The 25,150-nt window shown below is 35.4% G+C and overlaps 1 protein-coding gene and 1 long non-coding RNA gene across 3 annotated transcripts in view; one reads left to right on the top strand and one right to left on the bottom strand.

Annotated features, from left to right (window-relative positions):
• The window catches only part of IL7 (interleukin 7), a 60,169-nt gene extending 38,571 nt beyond the window's left edge, over positions 1-21,598 (top strand). Inside the window, exons 3-5 of one of the 2 annotated variants that reach the window (XM_007073801.3) lie at positions 7,653-7,733; positions 8,827-8,958; positions 19,666-21,598. In XM_007073801.3, coding sequence (XP_007073863.1) covers positions 7,653-7,733; positions 8,827-8,958; positions 19,666-19,785 — 333 coding nt within the window. In that variant the 3' untranslated portion in view covers positions 19,786-21,598. The remainder of the gene's footprint in view (positions 1-7,652; positions 7,734-8,826; positions 8,959-19,665) is intronic. The other variant, XM_007073802.3, reaches the window with a different exon arrangement.
• On the bottom strand, positions 2,536-24,603 carry LOC122235153. Its single transcript, XR_006213279.1, has 4 exons — positions 23,493-24,603; positions 22,746-22,891; positions 18,815-18,859; positions 2,536-2,628 (listed from the first exon to the last, which is right to left on the bottom strand). It is a non-coding gene; the product is annotated as an uncharacterized LOC122235153 (long non-coding RNA).
• Between the last annotated feature and the right edge of the window lie 547 nt (positions 24,604-25,150).

The raw sequence follows: 25,150 nt of genomic DNA, 5'->3' as shown, positions 1-25,150 counted from the left end.
CATAATGCTCTGACATATTTGAAAATCGTTTTGTTTCCTTCCCTCTGCCAGAAGCACATGGGAATTTTTCTTAGATATTCACTGTGAGGAACTCATAGAACTTCTATAGGAAAAACTCAGAAGAGTGTGCCTCGCCCTGCCCCACTACACACACACTGATGATAGGGTACCCTTGGAGTTTTAACTCTCAAACTTGTCCACTCAGCATTCAGCAAATTATAAATTATGGATTAGGTTTTTCTGTCTAGCTCGCTCCCATGGAGTTTTATGCCGCTATAAATTGTGATTATTTGTATCTACCTGTCTGTCTCTCCAATATTTGGGGCAGCAGTTTTCCCTGTAAACTCCCTTTTCTGACAGATATAAAGAGTTGTTGATTCTTCGGTTGGTTCAGCTTTTTACTTGTTATTATGACAGAGTGGCAGCATCTAAGTTCCTTACATGCCAGACTATAACTCAGTGTTAAGGAATTGACTTAGTAAATGTGCAACTCAAGTCATAAGAGCAAAAATGTATGAGTATGTCAGGAACTAGACTACTAGTTGGGGGTGTTCAGTGTGCTGTGGCATTGGCCAATATGTTTTTGCAGAAAAGATAAACTAGAAAGTTAGTTTAATGTTGATCAGTTAAGAGAGCCTCTCCTATATATGTTCATATGTGTGCATATGTACATACATTTGAATATATGCTTTATGTAATATTTTTTTCTTTTGATGTTTTATTATAAGCATATTCCTTTGTTCACACACATTACCTCAAAACAAATATAATATCTGCTTAATATTTTATGTTGCATCATTAGTATTACCATTTATTATCAGTTTTTTTCTACTTTAGTTTGCTCCTTTTATATGGATAAATTTCATACAGAACTTAGCTAACTTGACCTTTAAAATTTTTTTTAATGTTTATTTATTTTTGAAAGAGAGAGAGACAGAGCACGAGTGTGGGAGGGGCAGAGAGAGAGGGAGACACAGAATCTGAAGCAAGCTCCAGGCTTGGAGCTGTCAGCACAGAGCCTGAGACAGGCCTCAAACCCACGAACCGCGAGATCATGACCTGAGCTGAAGTCAGACGTTTAACCAACTGAGCCGCCCAGGTGCCCCACTTACTTGACTTTTTAGTTGGCATTTTAGATAATGGAACTTCACCTCTTTAAAACAATCTATTCTTCTGGTTTTGTTTACAGTTCTCTGACTTTTCTATGTATGTGTCTATTTGACATCTGTTCTTAGATCTCTGAACATCAGTTCAAACTTCATCTGTTTAAAATCACACACATGACTTATTACTCCACCTTTTCTACTATTCCCTTTCTCATTAAATTGCAACACAGTACCAGAAAAACCATCAATCATCCTTGGTATGTCAATCTCCATTAACTTTAATTTTTAAATCATGTTAAATTGGCTTCCTAAAGATTCACCTATCTCTACATTCTCTCCCACCACCAGGTCCAATAAACCATGATCTCAAGCACAGACAATGCAATAGCTTCCTAAAGATTCATGCATATACCTTCGCGAATTCTTCTGTTCATCAGACTGCTATTAATATAATCTCTGAAAAAGGTATTTAGCCATTAACTCTTGCTTTTAGGATCAAGACAATGCTCTTTAACATGTTCTTAAGCACCTGCATAATTTTGTCTCTTCCAGCCCTTCTGTTTTCATGCAGAACCAGTGATTTCTTTTGCTTTCTCAGCTATACACCTGCTTTCCCTTACTCTTTTTTTCCAGAAGCATATCTGTCATTGTCCCCCCGCCCCGCCCCATTTAAATGTAGCCACACATGCAGTTTCCTACATCACAAATCCTCCTCTATTTTCTCTTTCTTTAGTTCACTCATGGTTCAGATCTCAGTTAAAGTATTTCTTTCTCAGGAAAGTCTTCACTGAGGTTCTTAAGTAAAATCTTGTATAGGTTCTTGTATAGGTTTTCATGGCTGCATATGTCCTTTATTCTTAACAGTTATCAAGTTTGGATTTGGTTGTGATTATTGGAATAATGTCTGTCTTTGCTACCAGACAGTAAAATTCCTGAAGTTTGCAACCATTTATGATTTTGATCACAGTTCTGTCTCTACTACTGTAAAGTACATGGTAGATGCTCAACAAGTATTTGATTGAAGAATAAACGAATGACATTTTATTTACACTAAGAATCAACTACCAATTCATACTACAGTCTGCTAAGCTACCTGACAAATGGTAAAATTTGTACCAATTAAAATAGGATTCCAAGAGCAATATACACCTTTTCAAATTTCAGATGTAGTACAGATTTCACCAAAAATAAGTCTCACTTTGAAAAGGCCCTCCAAATGAATCTTTATATGGGACAAGGCTTTGGACCATGGATAGGCTGTGATAGTGATGATCAGAAATTAAGACTATTTCTGTAGGCAACAAGTTCATTTTCAGAGAATGGCAAGGTATGAGTCTGAATCTTTATCTTCTGCGTCAAAACCCCAATCCTTAGAATCAGCCTTGTCCTACAAAATGAATAGGAAGATAGAAAAGAAATAGCATGTAGCTGATGACCAGAATCATTTATCAGCAATAGACATTAGTTCATTTAGACACATGTGACCATGAAGATTCCATGTAGGCCAGACTGACCTTCTCTCCTAAAGGAAAAAAAAAAGGAAAAAGAAAAATTAAGAAGAGAACTATCTCTTTGTGATGCTAATTGAGTAAGAATGTTCTAAGACAATATATGTGAACTGAAGGTACTAGCTGCCCCGGGCCATTACCCTTCCCCCTTCCTACCTTATTTTTGGCCATTAATTGATCCAAGAAGCAATAGTTTTCTGTGAGTCAGCTTTTACTTCATAACAAACAGCACTAAGACATACAACAGTATGCATTTATCTCCAAATCACAGGTATGCAACTTGGTTGGGCTCGATCACCTCTACATGCTTCATTGTGGGTCACAGGACCCAGAAGGAACAGCTATGTGGTAGTTGTAAAATATGTTTACAAATTCTTTGATGCTCCTTTGAAGAGATGGAGCTTAATTCTCTGCTTCTTGAGTATGGACTGTAATTAGTGACTCACTGGCAACCGATAGAATAAGATGGAAGTGGCAGTGTGTGACTTTTGACCAGGTCATAAAAGACATTTTTGTAGCCTCCTCCTTGCTGTGTGTTGAACTGCATGCTTGTGAGGTTTGTCAGCCACCATCTTGGTAAGGATACTTACACCTATGGAGAGGCCCATGTGGTGAGAAATTGGGGCCTCCTGCTAATAGCTATGTGAATAAGACCTCTCGAAAGTGGATCCTTTAGACCTAGTCAAGCCTCACTTGACTACAGATAAGGCCAACATCTTGACTGCAGCTCCACGGAAGATGCAGAGTCAGAAGCACTCAGTTAAGCTCCTCCAACATTTCTGGGCCCCAGAAACTATACGGTAATAAATGTTTCTTGTTTTAAGCTACTAAGTTTTGTGATAATTTAGTAGGCAGTATTAGCTAATGAACAAGCTGCTACCAGAGGCTTATTCTCATGTTGAAAGACATTGGTGTAAGTAGCCCAACTCAGTTGTGCAAATACATTTCAAGCCTCTGCTCTTGTCCCATCTGCAAATGTCCACTATCCAAAAGCACAGTATTTTGGTCAAACTCAACATCAATGGGCAGGGAAGTACTTCTCTACAGGAGGCTATGGTCACTTGATGACATCAGGTTCAAATCTTTAGAAATTTATAAGGAAGAAGAGTCTTTGCAGATGTGATTAAGAATTTTGACATAATGAAACTATCTTGGATTTAGGCCCAGTTGGGCCTAAATGCCATCACAGGTGGCATTCTCTTTATAAGAGAAAGGTGGGGGTGCCAATGCAAACTGGTACAGCCAATCTGGAAAACAGTATGGAGCTTCCTCAAAAAGTTGAAAATAGAACTGCCCTACAATTCAGCAATTGCACTACTAGTTATTTACCCAAAGAATACAAAAATACTAATTCAAAGAGATACATGAACCCTGACGTTTATTGCAGCACTATCAACAATAGCCAAGAGCGAAATTATGGAAAGAGCCCAGATGTCATCGACTGATGAATGGATAAATAAGAAATAGTATACACACACACACACACACACACACTAGAATATTTCTTAGCTATCAAAAAGAATGAAATCTTGCCATTTGCAATAACATGGATGGAGCTAGAGAGTAGTATGCTAAGCAAAATAAATCAGGCAGAGAAAGACAAATACCATATGATTTCACTCATATGTGGAACTTAAGAAACCAAACAAATGAACATTGTTGGGGAAAAGAGAGGCAAACCAAGAAACAGACACATAACTATAGAAAACAAATTGATGGTTACCAGAGGGGAGGTGGATGGGGAGATGGTTAAATAGGTGATGGGGATTAAGGAGTGCACTTGTGATGAGCAACAGGTATTGTATTTAAGTGCTAAATCACTAAATTCTACACCTGAAACTAATATTACACTGTATGTTAACTAACTGGAATTTAAATAAAAGCTTGGAAGAAAAAGAAGAGAGAGAAACACAGGGGGAGATCTAACAAACACAGAAAAGAAGCTGATGAAGTTGCAGGCAGAGGCTAGAGCCTTGTGGCCACAAGCCAAGGAACGCCAAAGCATGCTGGTAGCCAACAGAAGAAAGAAGAGGCAAACAATGGATTCTCTCCTAGAATCTCTGATACCTTCCTTTTGGACTTCTGACCTCCAGAACTGTGACAGAATAAATTTCTGGTTTTTTTGAGCCACCAAGTTTTTGGTAATTTTCTACAATAGCCCTAGGAAACTAATACGTCCTCTGATAAGGTGGAGGGAAGAGTTGTATACTGGCTGAAAAATCATCTAATTTACTTTAGCATCACTTCAAAAGATAACCAGACAATAAAAAGACTATGTATTGATACTACCAAAATAAATGAACAAATAAACACATAAATAAGCAAATGAATACATAGATGAGAAAAATGAATTCATATCAAAGATGAATTATCCATGAAAGCAGTAGAAAATGTCAAAATTTTTCTTCTCAACATTTTCTAAGAAACCAAAGTAAAAAGATCTAAAAGTAATACAATGTAAGAGAAGAGAAAATAGAGAAAATTAAGGTGAGCTCTTTAGATTTAGGGGGAAAATGGAGGATAGATGGAACAAGGAATAAGTGCTGTGTTAGAACAGGCATATGGAAGATATGGGGGAAAAACACAATGAGATTTTTAAAAATCAAAGATAAATATATAAAAGAAAAGATGAAATCCATTTTATATACAATTAGTGTTTCTGAAAAAGCTACTGTTACAAACATAATAGGAAAAATTCCCAAGAAGAAAATTATACTGAAAGACATGTCAGTTTATAATTGAAAGGACATTATGTATTTTTAGAACAATTTATATAACATGTTTCATACTGGAAAATATTGCAGTTCAAAGTCAATGTGATCTTGGCTTTTCTTTTTTGATTTTACCTATTCATAATAAATATGAAGAAATCTTCGAATATGTCATGATGCCTATAAGAAATTATTATTGATAAATCAAGTAAAGTAAGTCAAGAGATGGATATCTAAGGTTCTCAACTCCGTGATTCCATTGACCTTAGTCTGAGCCATCCTTCTCATCAAGTTTGCATAAAAACAATTTCAGAAGCCAACTGTAATTGGCACTCATGTGCACCTGCTAATGTATTCATAAAATGCACTGGAGTCAATAATTGTTACCTCTATAGAAGTCAACCTTTTAAGTGTATTGTCACTTCTTTATATACTATAACAAGCACTTGGCAAACAAATCAACTGGCATAACATTACCTTTCTGTATGTTATACATACATACAACAACATATGACTACATATCAATGAGTTGTTTTTTTTTTTTTAATACTGGGAGCAATGGCTTCACCAAATGGCTTTTCAGATATTCATGTGCCATGCAATTTGTTAAAATGATCCAATAAATGTACTAATTATGTACTAATTGTGTATATTTTGTATATTTTTGGTAAATTGGAAAACATTACAGATTAGCCACACATTTGCCTATCTTCTTTTTTTCTTTTTTTTTAAATGCTTCAAGTTCTTTTTTAAATTCCAGTTAGTTAACATATAGTGTACTTTTAGTTTCAGGAGTAGAATTTAGTGATTCATCACTTACATATAAGTGCTCATCACAAGTGCCCTCCTTAATACCCATCACCGATTTAGCCCATCCCCCCACCAACTCCCCTCCAGCAACCTGTTTGTTCTCTATAGAGTCTCTTCTATAGCTTTTTAAAAATAATGTCATGACAAAAAAATTCTCTGTGTTTTATCAAAGAGAAATATATGTATGATTTATTGGGTTTTTTGGAATTAAATGGATATCCATAGGAAAATGATTTAATAGGCAAATGTCAATTCTTCACTACTTCTTCTAGAATGTGTATAATGGCGACATGAGTTATAGAAAATATACCCATTTTCACTTGAGACATTTTCAGTATAATGGGGGTGGTTGACACTAACAAAAACATACTTTTCCAAAGTTTACAAAAGCATACTTTTCCAAAGGTAAAAAGTGATATAAAAGTGTCCGAGGGATGCAGCACCTGCCCTTTGTATCAAATGGCACAAGAAACTGGGACTGTGTTTTCTTAGTCTCTTTTTCTCATAGGGCTGGGCAGGGACCTTGTACTTTGGCTGATAGTAGGTGTTGAGTGGTTAAATGAACGTTCAGACACTAATTCCTGCAGGTAAAGCAGATAGTACATACTACTATTAAGGCCAACATATACCCAGAGACCATTTATGCTTTTCACGGGTAACTAGAGTAATGCACACTTTTCTGAGAGAAGCCCATGACTAAAGTTTGCCATTACTCCATTTCTCCTGTTTCTTTGGTGACAACCTGTAGGCTAAGATTACTTGAAGTCTTTCTAGAAGCTCTCATAGCATGGAATTGCTGGTTTGCTTGACAGAATAGTCCAATCCTGTGCATAAGAGAATCTGAATCCTTAGGAAGTTCTTCCTAATACCTCAACTAAATTCTTGATTCAAGTAGTCCCCACATTTTAATACTACATTCCTTAGAAATGAAAAATGAACATGTACTATCTGCCTCCGTACTCCTACATTACAACACACACACATTCAATCCCATTGTTTCTAGCAAAGTTCTATCTCAAGCATCCCAGACAAATTGGATTATTAAAAAAAGCTGTGTAGAATAAATATCAATTTCACTGTGTCAAGAGGTTTTCTTTTATTCTAATGTAAGTTTCTTTTGTTGCTGTGTTGTAGTGGCAGGAAACCGGACTGGAAAACCTCTTAAATGCATCTCAACTTCATGATTTCAAATTTTATAGTATTTTGTCTACATAACATAACTTCTGAAATAGGTACTTACTTTTATTTCCCCAAATGAACCAGATTCTCTCAGTGACTTCTGGGATTAAATTATGGAGTCTGGGGGAAGCTCTAAAGATGTGAGGGGTTGTATATATATTTGTTTATTCTTCAACTACAGAAAACTATTCTTTATGCCTAGTCAGCTGAACCAGGCTAAAGTTATTTTCCTTAAAATGCATATATTAAGACAAAGTTTTATAACGTTGTTTTAAAAATTGCTACATATTAGAAAAGTCCCCAATTTAACCATACTGTTATATAATTACTTTCTACAGGACACCATGATAAAAAATCGTACCAATTGCCCGAATAATGAACCTAACGTTTTTAAAAAACATGCATGTGATGATAATAAGGTAATAATAATTACTTGGAATTTATGTCATTCAAATTTGACTTTATAGAAGCTTATATTATTTGTATGTCTGTTAGAGATAATTATATTGCTTATATTCATATCATATTCTTTTGTTTCTCACCAGACAGTTCCTATTGACCTATTAAGTTATACTGTGGTCTTCTTTTATAATTATTTTACAAAGATCCTTATGCTTATTTGGTAAATAATTTTTTTCTATTTTAGCATTTCTATTTTCACTTTGAAAATGTTAGAAGAGCTGCTGAATTCAAAGACATACATATCCCTTATTTCTGAAATTCTTCTGCAGCAAAATATTTGTTAGAGTGATTGCTTGCATATTCACAAACATGTCATGACGATAATTTACTTCTAGGACTTTGAAATTTTTTCTTTCAATATTTGTTTATCTTCAAACAACTACTACCTCTGGTTGGTGGAATATTACAACTTACAAACCTTACAGCAAAAGTCTGTGTCATTTCCTTCTACAGAAAATATTATGTGTTATTTCCATCTACAGAAACCAGTATGATATTCAAGTCTTTTTTAATTTCACAGTAACCAAGTTAACCTCATAGTATCTCATAGTGTATTCATAAATTCTTTTAATTTTAATTTCTTTAAATATTTGAAAGACTTGTTTGAAGTGAATATGGACCTTGATTTTCTTATTGCCAGCTATTCATCCATAGCTCAAAAGGTACAAAAATAATAAGAGAAATCACATACCTTTCATTACTGTTGCCTCCAGAAGCCCTCTCCTTTGGTTATCTCATTTAAAATTGAATAATCTTATTATATGCTCACTCATAAGTGATGAGATCATAAATGTATATTATAAAGAAAGGAGACTTTAAAAAGTCAAATAATCATTAAACCAAATTCTAGGGACTTCAGACTGTCACTTAGGAGCTACACAGTTTTAGTCTAGTTATTTGTCAGTCATGTGATTAACTGGAATGGAAATCTGGGGTGGAGGTGAGGCATTATTTGGCAGCACAGCTCTGGCTTTAGGCTCCTTACGAAAGCTTATCATTTCTTCATATTTTATTTGAACCACAACCCTTCTGATTTTTTTTCTATAATAGGAAGCTGTGTTTTTATATCGTGCTGCTCACAAGTTGAAGCACTTTGTCAAAGTGAATAACAGTGAGGAATTCAATCTCCACTTATCAAGAGTTTCACAGGGCATGTTACAGTTGTTGAACTGTACCCCCAAGGTAAGTTATTTACTTTGAACAGAAATACAAAGTAGTCCTCTGATAGGATGCTATAATTCTCTTATGGATGTATCTATTATCTTAGAATTCTAAGTGCTTATTATTACCTGAGGTTTAAGTACATTTACTCAACTCTAGTAGAGGAAAGTCTTACCAATTCTTAGCTGGGCAAATAGTTTATGAAAGAAGAATAAAAATAAATGACTGCATACTTCATTGCTATAATAACTTTCCAAGAGGCTAATGTGATAAATTTTTACCTCTAAAACACATTAATAATTTTAATCCGTATATGTACACATTTATAAGAACTCATAGCCAATAAAAGAGATCATCTAATGTATTTAACAAATATCTTTACGTGTTAAAACTGGACATATATATATGTCCAACAATTTTTTTTATTTTTTAAAATAATTTTGTTAAATATATAGGGCTAATTTTCCCCTACTTGTCTGCTAGTGGTTATGAAATATAAACAGCAAAACAAAATTTGGAAGACACTATCTTGACACTAGGCAACTGTTTCTTCATGTGCAAATGGAGAAAAAAATAGTATCTTATAGGAGGTTGAAAGGATTAAATGGCATAATTCATGTAAAGTGCTTAGTACTAAAAAAAGTTTCAACAAATATATTATTACCATTGCCCCCCCCTTGAGGAATTTTACCAGCTGTGAGAGAAAGCCAAAAAGTTTCTTATGCTTTTTTAAAAAGAAATTTTTGACATTTTCATGATAGGGAAAGGGTCATGTGTGTTTCTATTTTTTAATACTAGTAGTTGCCCACAGAAGGTGAGATGGTAAAATTATCTTTGAGCCCTATTGACAGTGATGAAAATAAAAACAATGGAATTTGAACTTCATTTATCATTACATTATCTACCTGATGCAAGCCAGTCTCCTCTTGGTGTCCTGGATTTACCAAGCTTATTTCCAACTTTTTCCCCTTACTTATGTTAGTCCTTTATGTGGAATTTCTACTGTCCTTTTTTCTATAACTTTGGACTATCCTGTTCTATGCATCCATCAAGGCCAAGCTTACATCTTGTGAAGGCATATACTCCAGGCGACTGCCTTTTAGTCCTTATTTAGAGTGATTTCAAAGCACTGTCTAATGGAGGAATGGCAGATAGGCTTCTTATTGCTTATACATCCAGTTGCTTAATAGTGACTGTTGTTGGAAAAGTTATGTTGAACATAAAGTCTCAAATCAGGGCTGAACTGAGAAGTCTGCAGACAAAACTGGTGATATCAACTCTTGGCTTAGGAAGCAGTAAGGGTTAGAGGTATGCTATATATTTGCAATTCCTTCTCTCATGTGTTGAATGTTGCATGGAATACCATGTTCCAAAATCAACTAACTGTAGAAGAAAATACACAAATAATTTCTATCTTGAAATTAAATTAAATTCTTACAAAGTTAACTAACCTGATACAGCCCACCTTTTTCTTGAAATTATAAGGCAAAATGTTAAATTTTGAATTTAGCTACAGTGAATTTCCTTCATGAGTCAAGCATGTTATAAGCTTTTATTGTTATTTAATTCATTTTGCTTCCGATGGATAAAGCTTATTAAAATTTATGGTCAGGATTTAATAAATTAATGCTAACTTTATTTTCATGTTGATTAAAATTCTACTTTTGTCCCGGTTAGTATACCCTGCTATATTAGTTTTTCATATCTCACAGGCATTAACATAGTGCTGGACATGGGAATGCCATGGGAATTCAACTTTTAAAGTGGATCCCCTGAGTGATTGCGATGGAGTTAAGAGACATTTCAAAATAGCTACCAAGGGTGGGGAGGTCTTGGAAAGGAGACACAAATAGCAGTGAAATAATCAGTTCTGTGGTTCATGGTGGCAGAGCTTGATTGGGGTCAGCAAAGATGGGGCTTGGAAGTAGGATTCTTATTTGTTCTTTACTCTGACACAAATTCTCCAGATATGTTATTTTTAACAACCCTTATTTAGTGCTAAGAGAGTACCAGGCACTGCTCTAGGTATTATATATATATTACCTCAGACTTTACAAAAATCCTGCAAGTATGTACCATTAAGAAACTACAACACAGAAAAAGTTAGAAACATTCCCAAGGTCACAGATTGGTATGAGGTACATCTGGGGTTCAATTTAGGTGGTGTGGTTTGACACTATGATCTCTCACACCACCACCCTGCCTCAACTGTAGACCGATTTTACGGCCAAATTCTGTGAATGAATTGGGAAATAGACACAGAAAGCAGATATGAATTAAAAGTGGGGCTTTATTGCCAGAGAAGCTGGATTGAAGAACATGGCTTAGACCTGAAGTCAAAGTGAGGACTCTGAACACTTCCCCAGGAGCCTAGCCCTGTATGCAGCAGGAGTCCAAAAGGCTCCCCAGTTGGAGAGAGAGCAGCAGGAGTCCAAAAGGCTCCCCAGTTGGAGAAAGAACCTGAACTGACAAGGGCAAAGAGAAAGCCCAGCCCAGACTGTGCATTGTGGCATTATTTCCTAGAACTTACCCCTCAATAAAGCACACCCCATCCTTTGCTAGGTGTGATGCCTTCAGAATTGATATGCCTAGTAAGTCAAGTAGGAGTACTATCATTTATTAAGCACTATGTATCTAGCCCTCTCTATAACCCTAGGAGAGGTGGTCGTATTGCCATTATAGAGATGAGGACACTGAGCTTCAAAATATTTAATTTCCCCAGGGATATACAGCTAGTAAAAGAACAAATTGGGATTCAAACTCCTATCTTTCTGAATATCTTGCTCTGATCCACACCTAAAGAACCTCTTTGCCTTTTTCAGAATCCCATTTTGAGGGTCAATGTAGTGATTGAGTTCAGATTATATTCAACATTAAATTAGAAAGAGAATGCATTCTGGATAGACTGAAAAGGACATTTGTAATTCAGACTGAATATGTCCAGAAGGGGAAGGGAAGTAGGTATGGGGTAGGAAATATCTTACCCTTGAGATTGCTGCATACCCTAAACACGAGGCATGCTCTCCAGACAAACCTTTCAGCTGACTCAGTGGTAACCAATGTAGGAAGTGATTACTGCCTTGTCTAGCTGCTGATTCAAGTGTAGTTTCTATCTCCCTTCTATACCAGTAGTGAAGCCTCTGGAGTCAGACTTTGGATTCACATCTCAACTGTACTATTGACTGATGGCATGAGCTTTAAAAAGTTACTTCTTTGAATCCCTGTTTCCTCAGTTCTGCATTAAGACTAATAGAAGTAGCTACCTCTGTTATATGAGTATTAAATATGATTATATAATATGCTTTAAAAAGTGTTTGCCACATAACAAGCTTCAGTGAGCAATACAGCACCACCAGTGGAGGCTGGAGCCACTTACACCAAAACCTGCCCCCCTGTATCCTGCAGGGCATCTTTATTAGGACAGGTCTGTGAGCAAGCACAGCAGGTCTCTTCCCCAGAGGACCAACACAGACACCCCGCATGCAGCAGGTCTACTGATCATAGAGTGCTCCAAAGTTTCTGCTTCGGTTCTGGTGGAAATAGGACTGGCCTTTTTTTTTTTTTTTTAGTTAGGCTTATAATTTTTGTTTGTTTGTTTGGGTTTTTTTCCTTTTCCCATTTTTGGATCAGTTCTTTCTTTCTTTCTTTCTTTCTCATTGGAATCAGGCATACAGTTTTTTGGTTGCTTGTTTGTTTTTGTTCCCTTTCTTTTTCTCTTTTTTTGGAGTAGGATTTTTTAAAAATCAGGCTTATTTTAACAAACAAATCAAATACACCTATTTATAAAGGCCCAAACACTCCCCATTGCAAACAAGGGGGAACTCTGCAGAGGACTGACCTGGGGAAAGAGCAGCCAAATCACAAAAGTAGAGACTGCACACAGCATACACCAGAAACACTTCCTAAAGCACCAGATCCTGGACAATGTATGATCCCTTCTTAATATAGCACTACTCTCAGGAGCAGGAAACAACAAGCTTTCATAACATGGAAAAGACAGAAACTTAGACAAATGACAAGATGGAGGAATTCTCCCCAAAAGAAAGATCAAGATGTAACCACAGCCAGGGATTTGCTCAAAACAGATATAAGCAATATCTGAACAAGAATATTGAACAACAGTCATAAGAATACTAACTGGGCATGAAAAAAGCATAGAAGACACCAGAGAAACGCTTGCTGCCGAGATAAAAGATCTAAAAACTAGTTAGGCTGAAATAAAAAATGTTTTAACTGAAAGGCAAAACCAACTGAATGTAATCACAATGGGGATAGAAGAATCAAAGGAATGAATAGGTGATATAGAAGATAAAATTATGGAAAATAATAAAGCTGAAAAGAAGAGGAAAAACTATTAGGTCACAAATAAAGACTTAGGGAACTCAGTGATTCCATAAAATGCAATAATATCCATATCATAGGAGTCCAAGAAGAAGAGCAGAGAAAAAGGGGCAGAAGGTTTATACGAACAAATTATAGCTGAGAACTTCCATAATCTGGGGAAGGAAACAGGCATTCAAGTTCAAGAGGCACAGAGAACTCTCATCAAAATCAACAAAAGCAGGTCAACACCATGATATATCATAGTGAAACTCGCAAAATACAAAGGTAAAGAGAAAATTCTGAAAGTAGCTAGGGACAAAAGGTCCTGAACCTACAAAGGTAGACACATAAGGTTAGCAGCAGACATATCCACAGAAACTTGGCAGGCCAGAAGGAAGTGGCATGATAAATTCAACATACTAAATGGGAAAACTATGCAGCCAAGAACCTTTAACTGGCAAGACTGTCACTCAGAAAAGGAGAAATAGAGTTTCTAAGACAGGCAAAAAAACTAAAGGAGTTGGTGAACACTAAATCATCTCTGTGAGGATTTTTAAAGGGGGCCCTATGAGCAGGAAAGAGATACCAAATGCAACAAAAACTAGAAAGGAAAAGAGACAATCTACAGGAAGAGTGACTTTACAGGTAATACAATGGCACTAAATTCATATCTATCAATAATTACTCTAAATGGAAATGGACTAAACGCTCCAATCAAAAGACATAGGGTATCAGAATGGGCAAAAAAACCCCAAAAAAACAAAAAACTCCTTGATATGCTGCTTACAAAAGACTGATTTTAGCCCAAGACACCTCAACATGGAGAATGAGGATACGGAGAACCATTTATCATGCTAATGGGCATCAAAAGAAAGCTGGAGTAGCCATACTTACCTCAGACAAACTAGACTTTATTATTTTATTTTATTTTATTATTTTATTTTATTTATTTCATTTTATTTTTTAAATAGTTTATTTATAAATAAATAAAGACAGACAGTGTGAGTGAGGAGGGGCAGAGGGAGGGAGACAGAGAATCCCAAGCAGGCTCCATACTGTCAGCACAGAGTCCCATGGAGGGCTTGAACTCATGAAACCACGAGATCATGACCTGAACTGAAATTAAGAGGTGGACACTTAACTGACTGAGTCACCCAGGCACCCCCAGAAAAACTAGATTTTAAACCAAAGGCTGAAATAAGAGATGAAGAAGGGCACTCTATCATAATAAAGGCATCTATCCATCAAAAAGATCTAACAATTGTAAATACTTATGCCCCCAGTGTGGAGCCACCTAAATATATAAATCAGTTAATAATAAACTTAAAGAACTTAAAGTGAATAGACACTTCTCCAAAGAAGACATCCAGATGGCCAACTGACACATGAAAAAGTGCTCAACATCACTCATCATCAGGGAAATACAAATCAAAACCACAATGAGATACCACCTCACACCTGTCAGAATGGCTAACATTAACAACTTAGGCAACAACAGATGTTGGCGAAGATATGGAGAAAGAGGATCTCTTTTGCATTGTTGGTGGGAATGGAAGCTGGTGCAACCACTCTGGAAAACAGTATGGAGGTTCATCAAAAAAAAACCTAAAAATAGAACTACCCTATGGCCCAGCAATTGCACTACTAGGTATTTATCCAAGGGATACAGGGATGCTGTTTCAAAGGGACACATGCACCCCAATATTTATAGCAGCACTATCAACAATAGCCAAAGTATGGAAAGAGCCCAAATGTCCATCGATGGATGAATGGATAAAGAAGGTGTGGTATATACATACAATGGAGTATTACTCGCCAATCAAAAAGAATGAAATCTTGCCATTTGCAACTATGTGGATGGAACAGGAGGGTATTATGCTAAGCGAAATTAGTCAAGAAAGACAAGTATCATATGACTTCACTCATATGAGGACTTTAAGACACAGAACAGATGACCATAAGGGAAGGGAAGCAAAAATAATATAAAAACAGGGAGGGGGGACAAAACATAAGAGACTCAAATATGGAGAACAAACAGAGGGTTACTTGAGGGGTTGTGGGAGGGGGGATGGGCTAAATGGGTAAGGGGCAATAAGGAATCTACTCCTGAAATCATTGTGGCACTACATGCTAACTAATTTGGATGTAAATGAAAAAAATAAAATTAGTAATAAAAAGAAAAACAATAGTAACAAACTTAAAGAACTCATTGATAATAATACAATAATAGTAGGAAACTTTAACACCCCACTTACAACAATGGACAAATCATCTAAGCAGATCAGCAAGGAAACAATGGCTTTGAATGATACACTGGACCAGAGAGACTTAACAGATATATTCAGAGCATTGCATCCAAAAGCAGCAGAATACACATTCTTTCTGAGTGCACATGGAACATTCTCCAGAAGAGATCACATACTGGGTCAGAAATCAGGCCTCAGGTAGTACAAAAAGATTGAGATCATACCACACATATTTTAAGACCACAACACCATGAAACTTGAAGTCAATCACAAGAAAAAAATTGGAAAGACGAGGTTACAGAACATCCTACTGAAGAATGAATGGGTTAACCAGGAAATCAAAGAAAAAATTAAAAAAAATACATGGAAGCAAATGAAAATGAAAACACAACAGCCCAAAACCTTTGGGATGCAGCAAAGGCAGTCTAAGAATGAAGTATGTAACAATACAGGTCTCCTTAAGATGCAAGAAAAGTCTCAAATACACAACCTAACCTTACACCTAAAGGAGCTGGATAAAGAACAGCAATTAAAACCCAAACCTAGCAGAAGAAGGGAAATAAAATAAAATAAGATAAAATAAAATAAAATAAAATAAAATAAAATAAAATAAAATAAAATAAAATAAAATAATTAGTACAGAAATAAATGATACAGAAATTTAAAAAAAGAATAGATCAACGAAACCCACAACTTGTTCTTTTAAAGAGTGAACAAAATTGATAACCCCCTAGTTGGACTTAACAAAAGAAAAGAGAAATGACCCAAATAAATAAAATCATGAATTGAAGAGGTGAGATCACAACCAACACTGCAGAAATACAGAGAATTGTAAGAGAATAATATAAGCAATTATATGCCAACAAGCTGGGCAATCTGGAAGAAATGGACAAATTCCTAGAAACATATAAACCACCAAAACTGAATCAGGACGAAATAGGAAATTTTAACAGACCCATAACCAGTGAAGAAATTCAATCAGTAATCAAAAATCTCCCAACTACAAGGGTCCAGGTCCAGATGGCTACCCAGGCGAATTCTACCAAACATTTACAGAAGAGTTAATACTCATTCTTCTGAGAGTGTTCCAAAAAATAGGAATAGAAGGAAAACTTTCAAACTAATTCTATTAAGCCAGCACCAGCATTACTTTGATTCCAAAACAAGACAAAGACCCAACTAAATAGAATTTCAGACCAATATCCTTGATGCACATGAATGCAAAAATTATCAAAAAGACACTAGCAAATCAAATCCAACAGTATCATAAAAGAATGATTCACCATAATCAAGTGGGATTTATTCCTGGGCTGCAGGGGTGGTTCAATATTCACAAATCAATCAACATGATACACTACGTTAATAAAAGAAAGGATAAAAATCATATTACCCTCTCAGGAGATGCAGAAAAAAGCATTTGACAAAATATAGCATCCTTTCTTGATAAAAACCCTCCAGAAAGTAGGGATAGAAGGAACATACCTCAGCACCTAAAGGCCATATATGAAAGCCCCACAGCTAATATCATCTTCAGTGGGGAAAAACTGAAAGCCTTTCGTATAAGGTGAGGAACACGGCGAAGATGTCCACCCTCACCACTGTTGTTCAGTATAGTACTGGAAGTCCTAGCCTCAGCAGTCAGACAACAAAAAGAAATAAAAGGCATTGAAATTGACAAGGAAGAAGTCAAACATTCGGTCTTCGCAGATGACATGATAACTCTATGTAGAAAGCCCAAAGGACTCCACCCCAAAATTTCTAGAACTGACACACAAATTCAACAAAGTTGCAAGATATAAGACCAACATACAGAACTGTTGCGTTTCTATACACCAATAATGAAGCAGCAGATGGAGAAATCAAGAAATCGAACCCACTTGGAATTGCACCAAACTGTAAGATACCTAGGAATAAGCCTAACCAAAGAGGCAAAAGATCTGTACTCTGAAAACTATAGAGCACTTTTGAAAGAAATTGAAGACACAAAGAAATGAAAAAAATATTTCATGCTTGTGGATTGGAAGAGCAAATATTGTTAAAATGTCAATACTACCCAAAGCAATCTACACATTGAATGCAATCCCTATCAAAGTGCCACCAGCATTTTTCACAGAGCTAGAACAAACAATTCTAAAATTTGTATGGAACCAGAAGAGACCCTGAAGAGCCAAAGCAATCCTGAAAAAGAAAACCAAAGCAGAGACATCACAGTTCCAAACTTCAAGCTGTATTACAAAGCTGTAATCATCAAAGACAGTATGGTACTGGCACAAAAACAGACACAGAGATCAATGGAACAGAATAGAAAGCCCAGAAATGGACCCACAATTATATGGTCAACGAATCTTCAACAAAGCAGGAAAGAATTTAAGAAACAAAACAAATGTGCATCAGGGAAAAAAAGAGAGAGAGAGAGAGAGGCAAACCAAGAAGCGCTCTTAACTATAGAGAAGAAACATGGTTACCAGAGGGGAGATGGGTGTGAGGATGAGTTAAATAGGTGATAGAGATTAAGGAGTGCACTTGTGATGAGCACATAGTGATGTGTGGAAGTGTCTAATTACTATATCGTACATCTGAAACTAATTCAACACTGTATATTAACTATACTAGAATTTAAGTAAAAGCTTAATACAAAACTTAAAAATGATGTAAATATTAACTAGAGTGGGACATGGAAAACGAAGACAGTTGATTCATAGCAATGATGGGTTATTTCCGTTATTTCACATTTCTGTTACTATTATAATGTTATTCCACCAATAGATATATGGGAGCATGGACATCCCTTATTTCTCTTAAAGAAGGAGGGGGAGTTGCATGCTCTGGGACTCAGGAAATCATAGGAATTCCAGCTGAACTGGAAGAGTGGAAATGAACACTAGCAATATAAATACATTGAGGGCTTCTGGCTAAGAAAATTTGGAAACAAAGCTTAGAGAAGGGAGATAACATCTGTGTTCCCAGGATTACAGAGGTAAAATCATGTTTTTTTGCATTTGTCTTTTTAATGAATGCTCAATCTTGGTGTCCTAGGAAATGTCACTTAAATTTTCACATCTATGCATTTCAAAACTGCTTAGTCCTATGAATTTCAGTTTGTATTTTGTGAAGATGTCCTAGACCCTCAATAAAATGAATATGAGAAATTCTCCTTCATATTTTTCTTTGAAATCTACTTAATCTTTTAAGTGTATTATTTAAAGGCTATGTGTTAGTGTTACTAAATATATAACAAAGAGAGATCCCAATTTGTGGCTAAACTAATAATAGGACAGATGATCTTAAACCACAGGTATTATACTTACATGACTATGGTAGCTTATTTATCCTCTGCAGCTCAGTTCCCTCATCTGTGAATGGAGGCAAAATCATCAACTTCATAAAGTCATTAAGTAGATAAAATGAAATAATGTATGTAAAGCATGGAACACAATACTTGACCTAGAAAACACTCAATAATTGGTTGTTATCCAAAAGATGAATTACGCTACCCTCCATGAATCCCCCTTCCAGGGGTTTACTGGAATGTGATCAAGTGTATACAGAGCTGCTCCCTTATGTATCTATTCCGTGTGAAGTATTTCTTTCTCCACTCTCTGTAGGTTGTACAGGTAGCCTTTTGTAAGATTTTCATCAGGGCCTGAAAACTAGTTTTGAGGCACGTGTCTTCTATACTCTAGTGAAAACCAACCAGATTGTCAGGGTGGACCTTAGGGCACAAGCTCAATCAGGTAGATCATCATCAATCAACTTTGCCAAAATACCCTGAATGTCTTCAGTGTTAATTCTTCCTTCCACAAAAAAATACACTTTTTTCTATATTAAACAAGATGATTGAGTAATCTACAAATATCTTTTCCATGTAAATTTCAGCAGAATTTCAATAGCATGTACACTGTTGCAGTGGTGAAAATGGCAGCCACCTGATGTAGCTCTTTGATCCTAAATCTTAAGCCACAACAATCTTGAATTTCCTCCACATCAATTATCACAAGTATAGTTAGAAATCATAGTTCAAAAAATATCATTCAAGATTCTCCCTTTTCAATTACACCAAACTTTCAGCATAACCTAATAGGATGGAAATTAATAATTGAATATTTTAAAAGGTGTTTTTTTAATGTAAATTTGAAACTTTTTAAATTTATTTTTCTAGGAAGACAGCAAATCTTTAAAGGAACAGAGAAAACAGAAGAGCTTGTGTTTCCTAGGGATACTACTACAAAAGATAAAAACTTGTTGGAATAAAATTTTGAGGGGCTCTAAAGAACATTGAAAAATATGGAGTGGCAATATAAAGACATATGACTTTAGTTGTATCTTCCAAGAATCTATTTGCTCATACAGTTTTTGGGGGTAGAATACCCTAGAAGTGACAGAATGCCTCCTGGTAAAAGTGGATTACAGCAGCTGAGAAATTCATACAATAGAACTAGAACTAGATGGACGCAGACAGTGGAAACCAAATGCTGCAATCAACAAACTATTTTATATGTTTTTGGACATAATCAATCAGTATTAATTCTGTGATTTTTGTAAGATAATCCATGTAAACTATTAGTTGCAATAATACTTTTTAAACCTGTTTTAAAATTTCAGAAGAAGAGATAAAATCTGTGAAGTATATAAAGGTTGCAAGGATTAAAAAATAACATTGCTTTATTATCAAATTAATTTCATGCATCAGCATCCTACAATGAGAGTGGAAATTGGTGTCTCTGTGCTGAAAATGTTTCAGAATTAACAGTGAGATGTGGGTAACGTCCATGAGAGGAGGAGTCATATACCTTAAAGCAGCAGCAGTATGAAGGAGTACAAGAGATTTAAGAGAGAGATTAAGACATGTAATCATACATGAATGTATAACACAGTGCCTTCACTAGATGGTATAGCAAATGTTTTAAGATGACCATAAAGAATAGTTTCACAAAATAGAAACTCACCTGTTCTAAGGATGCTAAACCATAATACTGAGTTATTTTGGTCATTTATATGTAATAAAATTTGTCTAAATGAGTTTGCAATTTGGGAAGTATATTTTTAACAGAATAATATATGTTGACCTTTTAATTAATGAAATGTGTATATTTAATTTTGACACTGTATCTGTATTATATACAAATATTTTCATACAGTATTACAAACGTTGCTTAGTTTGGATAACATTCCTCCTTTGATAATAAATGGCCTATGTAATAACACTGTCAGATTCACTTAATGCCTTTTAAAACAAGATTTTAATACTGTACCACTATTTGATCTCTCACTGCCATTGAATATGTGACTTTTAATACCTTATTACTCAGAATGTGCATGAAACCAGGACCCAAAACTATATAAGAACAGGAACTTTGCTTTCTATGTTAAATTTTAGTCTATTAAAAGAAGCTTTTGTATATACCACATCCAGTTTAGAAAAGTCTGCCAATAGTCTTTGCTTACTTATAAAGGGAAATGAAAAACCTATTCTAGCCAGGCCAGAATCCTTCAACAGCCACCACTTTGCTTAACTCACAGCCTTACTGCTCTTTTACGCTTTCATTACCACCTGGTAAAGTGCTGACCGGCTTTGAGCTTCAGATGAGGCTCTGGTGCCAGTGTGTGGTGTTAAGACTTTCCTCTCGGTTCAGGTTTGTGTCCCTGCCTCTCTTTCTCCCTCTCCCTAAATCCTATGGCGTTTCACCCTCACTGGTGCAGGTAGCTGTGTAGAATTGTACAGACAGTTGTACAGAATTCACTGACTGCTCCATTAATAGGGCTTTGAATCAAGTATGTTTTTTGTTTGGTTTTCATTATTAACTCCAGAAAAGGGGGCTAACACTTTCAGGAGCAAATGATTCTTCACCAAGCTCTTTCTTCAGATGGACTTTTCCAAGTAAGCTATGCTTCCTTCCACCATAAAACATGGTCAACTGTGTGGTACACCTTCACTCTGATGAACTGGTATTGTCGGTAAACCATCAGCTGTAGAAATAAGGGAATTTTAAGTTTCTAAGGCAAACTCTTCAAACTGTCCTTGAAAGTGTTCCTTGAAGCCTGTCTAAAACATCCCTAACAAGTGTTGAAAGTAATTCCAAGATTATGGCAAAATAAAGAACAATATTTTTAAATGCTTGCAATAAGTTATTAAAATTTTCTTCCTTGATTTTCATTTGTTTATGATATGTTTGAATTTTAGAGAAAATTCACACTCAAAACAGTATTCAGCCTATACTGTGTACCAAATGCTTGAAAAAAAAATACCCAGGCATTTATGGTTGTATTTACCTTCGTTGTTTCCTACCCACTAGGAAGGTAAGTGGAGACAAGGCAGGCTAGTTAATAACTAACTTGGATATTATATTTTTATATTTTTACTCTCCAATTAGAGACTTGTTTTATCCCAATGAACATTTTCTTTCCGGTATGCACATATACAATGCTTTAAAGCAGTATTTTCTAAAGTTTGTCCCAAGTAATCCTAATCCTCATCAATGCTACAGAAAAAGATGATGACGGCACAGATGAAGAAAGATGAGGAGGAGGAGAAATATAAAAAGAAAAATAAAAAGAGGGAGGATTCTGAGTTCTGGAGTCAGATAAATTTTCTTTCAGAGATTTACAATTTATACAAGTATATTAAAGGATGTATAAACACATACAGCTTTAAAAAAAAAAGCTTAACACTAAAAATCATTTCCAAAATTTGACTAGAGAGCACTACTTTTGTGTAAAATCCATTACCTAAATGCACTTTGGGGAATATTGCATTATATAAAGGGTCTCAATTAAAAGTCTTTTAGAATAGGCTCCCAAGGAATCCGTTGAAGGAAATACTCCTTCCAGGATTAAGACAATTCTCTTAAAACTACAGATCCTGCTCAAACTTCAAGGGGCATCTCAATTCCTTTCTCCTCAATTGCTATGGCTTCCATGATGATTCTAGATAATGTTAATATTTCTTCCTTTCGTTGCCCAGCACTTAATTTCCGGTATCAGGAATTATTATTTGATCAGATTCATCTTAATATTTTATCTTAAATACAACTTATTATTTACATAATTTGTTTTCTATCCACATTTGTTTAAAATGTTTTCTCCTGAAAAAGTATATGATCTTTTGCGTTCCTTTAAGCTTCTAATGGGAAAAGCTAGGTATATGGTGGTTAATACATAAAGACAAATCACATTAAACCAGTGTATCAATAAAAATCTAATTGTCAAAAAAATACATTACTGGAATAAAATACAACTTACTTAAAGGTAGATATGATAGGAGCATATAATTAATTTAAACAAATAGGACTCCACAGCTTTGTGTTCTCAACATCTCCATGGAATTTTCATTTCTAAACTTTGTTGTGAAACAGCTTTCAGTCTTGATTCTGACCAAATAATAGAATCTGTGGAGATATTATAGGACAAGAAAAATACAATAGGTAGGTACATTGATAATCACCAATTCCAACAGTTTTTTATGTCTCAGTACCAAAATATATGTATGCACCTAGATTCACCAAGTATTTAGTATTTGAGAAAGATGCAAAATGGTTACTTTGGCTTGGAATAACCTGGGGTTTATTTTCATTTATTTGTTTTACATCCTCTTCATACACAACGGTAAGAAAAAACTGCGGTTTTCTGTAGAAAACAAATTTTCTAAGTAGGGGGGAGGTTAGATACACGTTAAGATCTTATTATCAAAGTGAATCAATTTTCTATCTGTATCTTACATGGGGAATATTGTGGAAACATTTACAATTTAGGGCTCACTGCTCCTGTTTTTCTTTCTTTAAAACACAGACTAAGGGTCCCATCCTTTCCACACTTCCCGGGTGGGATTGATGATTTTTTCGTTTGTGCCACCACTAAGGTCAACAAATAACTCAATAATCTACCAGGTGCTACCATGTGAGAGATGGGCATGTGCTTGCCAATTTCTACCTTTGATGCTTATCACAAATTTTATGTTTGAAAATAATCTGAATCAAATGGGAACATTACCTAAGAATTTAATTGGACAGGAACTCATAAATTGTTCTGGAAATGGTCCAAATCCTATGAAGTGAAAGGCGGTTGGTTTGAAGAACATCTCATCAGGTGAAGTAAAAGCTTTCTAGGAGAATCAGAAAGATCTGACAGGAAAGTATAAAATCACAGATATCTACCTTATCATCTCCTTACCCAGCATTCCCAGCAGAAAGGAAAGTATTTGTCTTTAGCTGTGAAAAAGTTTAAATATGTAGACAAATACATCTTTATACTTAAGAAAGAGGAGTTACTTTCATCAAGGTTAAGTTAAATACTATGGTTGGGACTTCTATCTTCACAGCCCAGTGGGTTTAAAAAGCCCCATCCTTTGAATACCACTTAACAGGAAGATGCAACACAGATACAGATAATTCACTCAACAAATATTTATTAAGTATCCATCTCTAATGTGACAGTTCTGGACCTAGAGGTACAAGAAAGTCCCTGCCTTCAGGGAGCATATATTCCAAAAAAGGCAACACTCAACAAATGAACAAAATTATTACAGAAAACAAATTCTCTGGAAAACAAAGAAAGAAAAAACAAGATTGATCAACAGAGGAGGTATTTTAGGTAAGATGATTAAAGACCCCTTTGAAGACATTTGAAAGTATGTTATTGGTCTCAAAAATGTCAACATATATCACTGGCAATATAAATTTCATTGAATGATTCAGGTAATTTGCAAAAAACCAAAACAATATTTCAGCTATAGTACATAGTACCCTGTAATAGAAATAAATTATGAAAATATCAATTGTTTGACTCTGAAGCTGTATGTTGCCCTTAAGTATAAGCTTTATTTATATATTCTGAAATAATTTCAGATATATAGGAGTTGCAAAGATAGTACAGAGTGTTCCTGTATACCTTTTACCAAGTTTCCTCTAACGCTAACATCTTACATAAGCATGGTATATTTATCCAAACCAAGAAATTAGCATTCTTTGTTGTGGGGATGAGTGTGTGGTGCATGGTTGAATGTTTGGCAGCATCCCTGGTCACTACCAGAGAAATTGAGGTTGCGAGAGGGGAGGGATGGGGGAAATGGGCAAAATAGGTGATGGGGATTAAGGGGTGCACTTGTCAGTGATGAGCACTGTGTGATGTATGTATGTATGGATTGTTGAATCACTATATTGTACACCTGAAACTAATATAACAGGGTATGTTAACTAACTGGAATTAAAAACTTAGGAGCACTTGGGTGGCTCAGTTGGTTAAGCATCTGACTCTTGATTTCAGCTTAGGTCATGATCTTGTGGTTTGTGAGATCAAGCCCTGTGTTGGCTGCATGCTGAGGGTACACAGCCTGCTTGGGGTTCTCTTTCTCTCTCCCTTTCTGCCCCTCTCCACTCTTTCTCTCTCTCTCCCTCTCAAAATAAACATTTAAAAAGAAAAAACAAAACAAAAAATAAAATAAGTAGATGTCACTCACCTATATTAAATATCGTTAAGTTAGGCTAGATGATTAAAAAGAATTCTTATCTTAAAAAAGATTGTAACTCTTGTACAACTAAAATGAAATATTAAAGTAATAGCATAAAGAGTATCTGGTAATGTTTGAGTAATAGGTTTGAGATGCATAAATTGTTAACAAAATGTGAGGGTTAAATATTAAACATTCCTAT

This window comes from Panthera tigris, chromosome F2 (assembly GCF_018350195.1).
Source record: "Panthera tigris isolate Pti1 chromosome F2, P.tigris_Pti1_mat1.1, whole genome shotgun sequence".
In the NCBI taxonomy this organism is placed as follows: Eukaryota; Metazoa; Chordata; class Mammalia; order Carnivora; family Felidae; genus Panthera; species Panthera tigris.
Note: the sequence above shows the minus strand (reverse complement) of the source record. Positions and strands in the feature narration are given on the sequence as shown.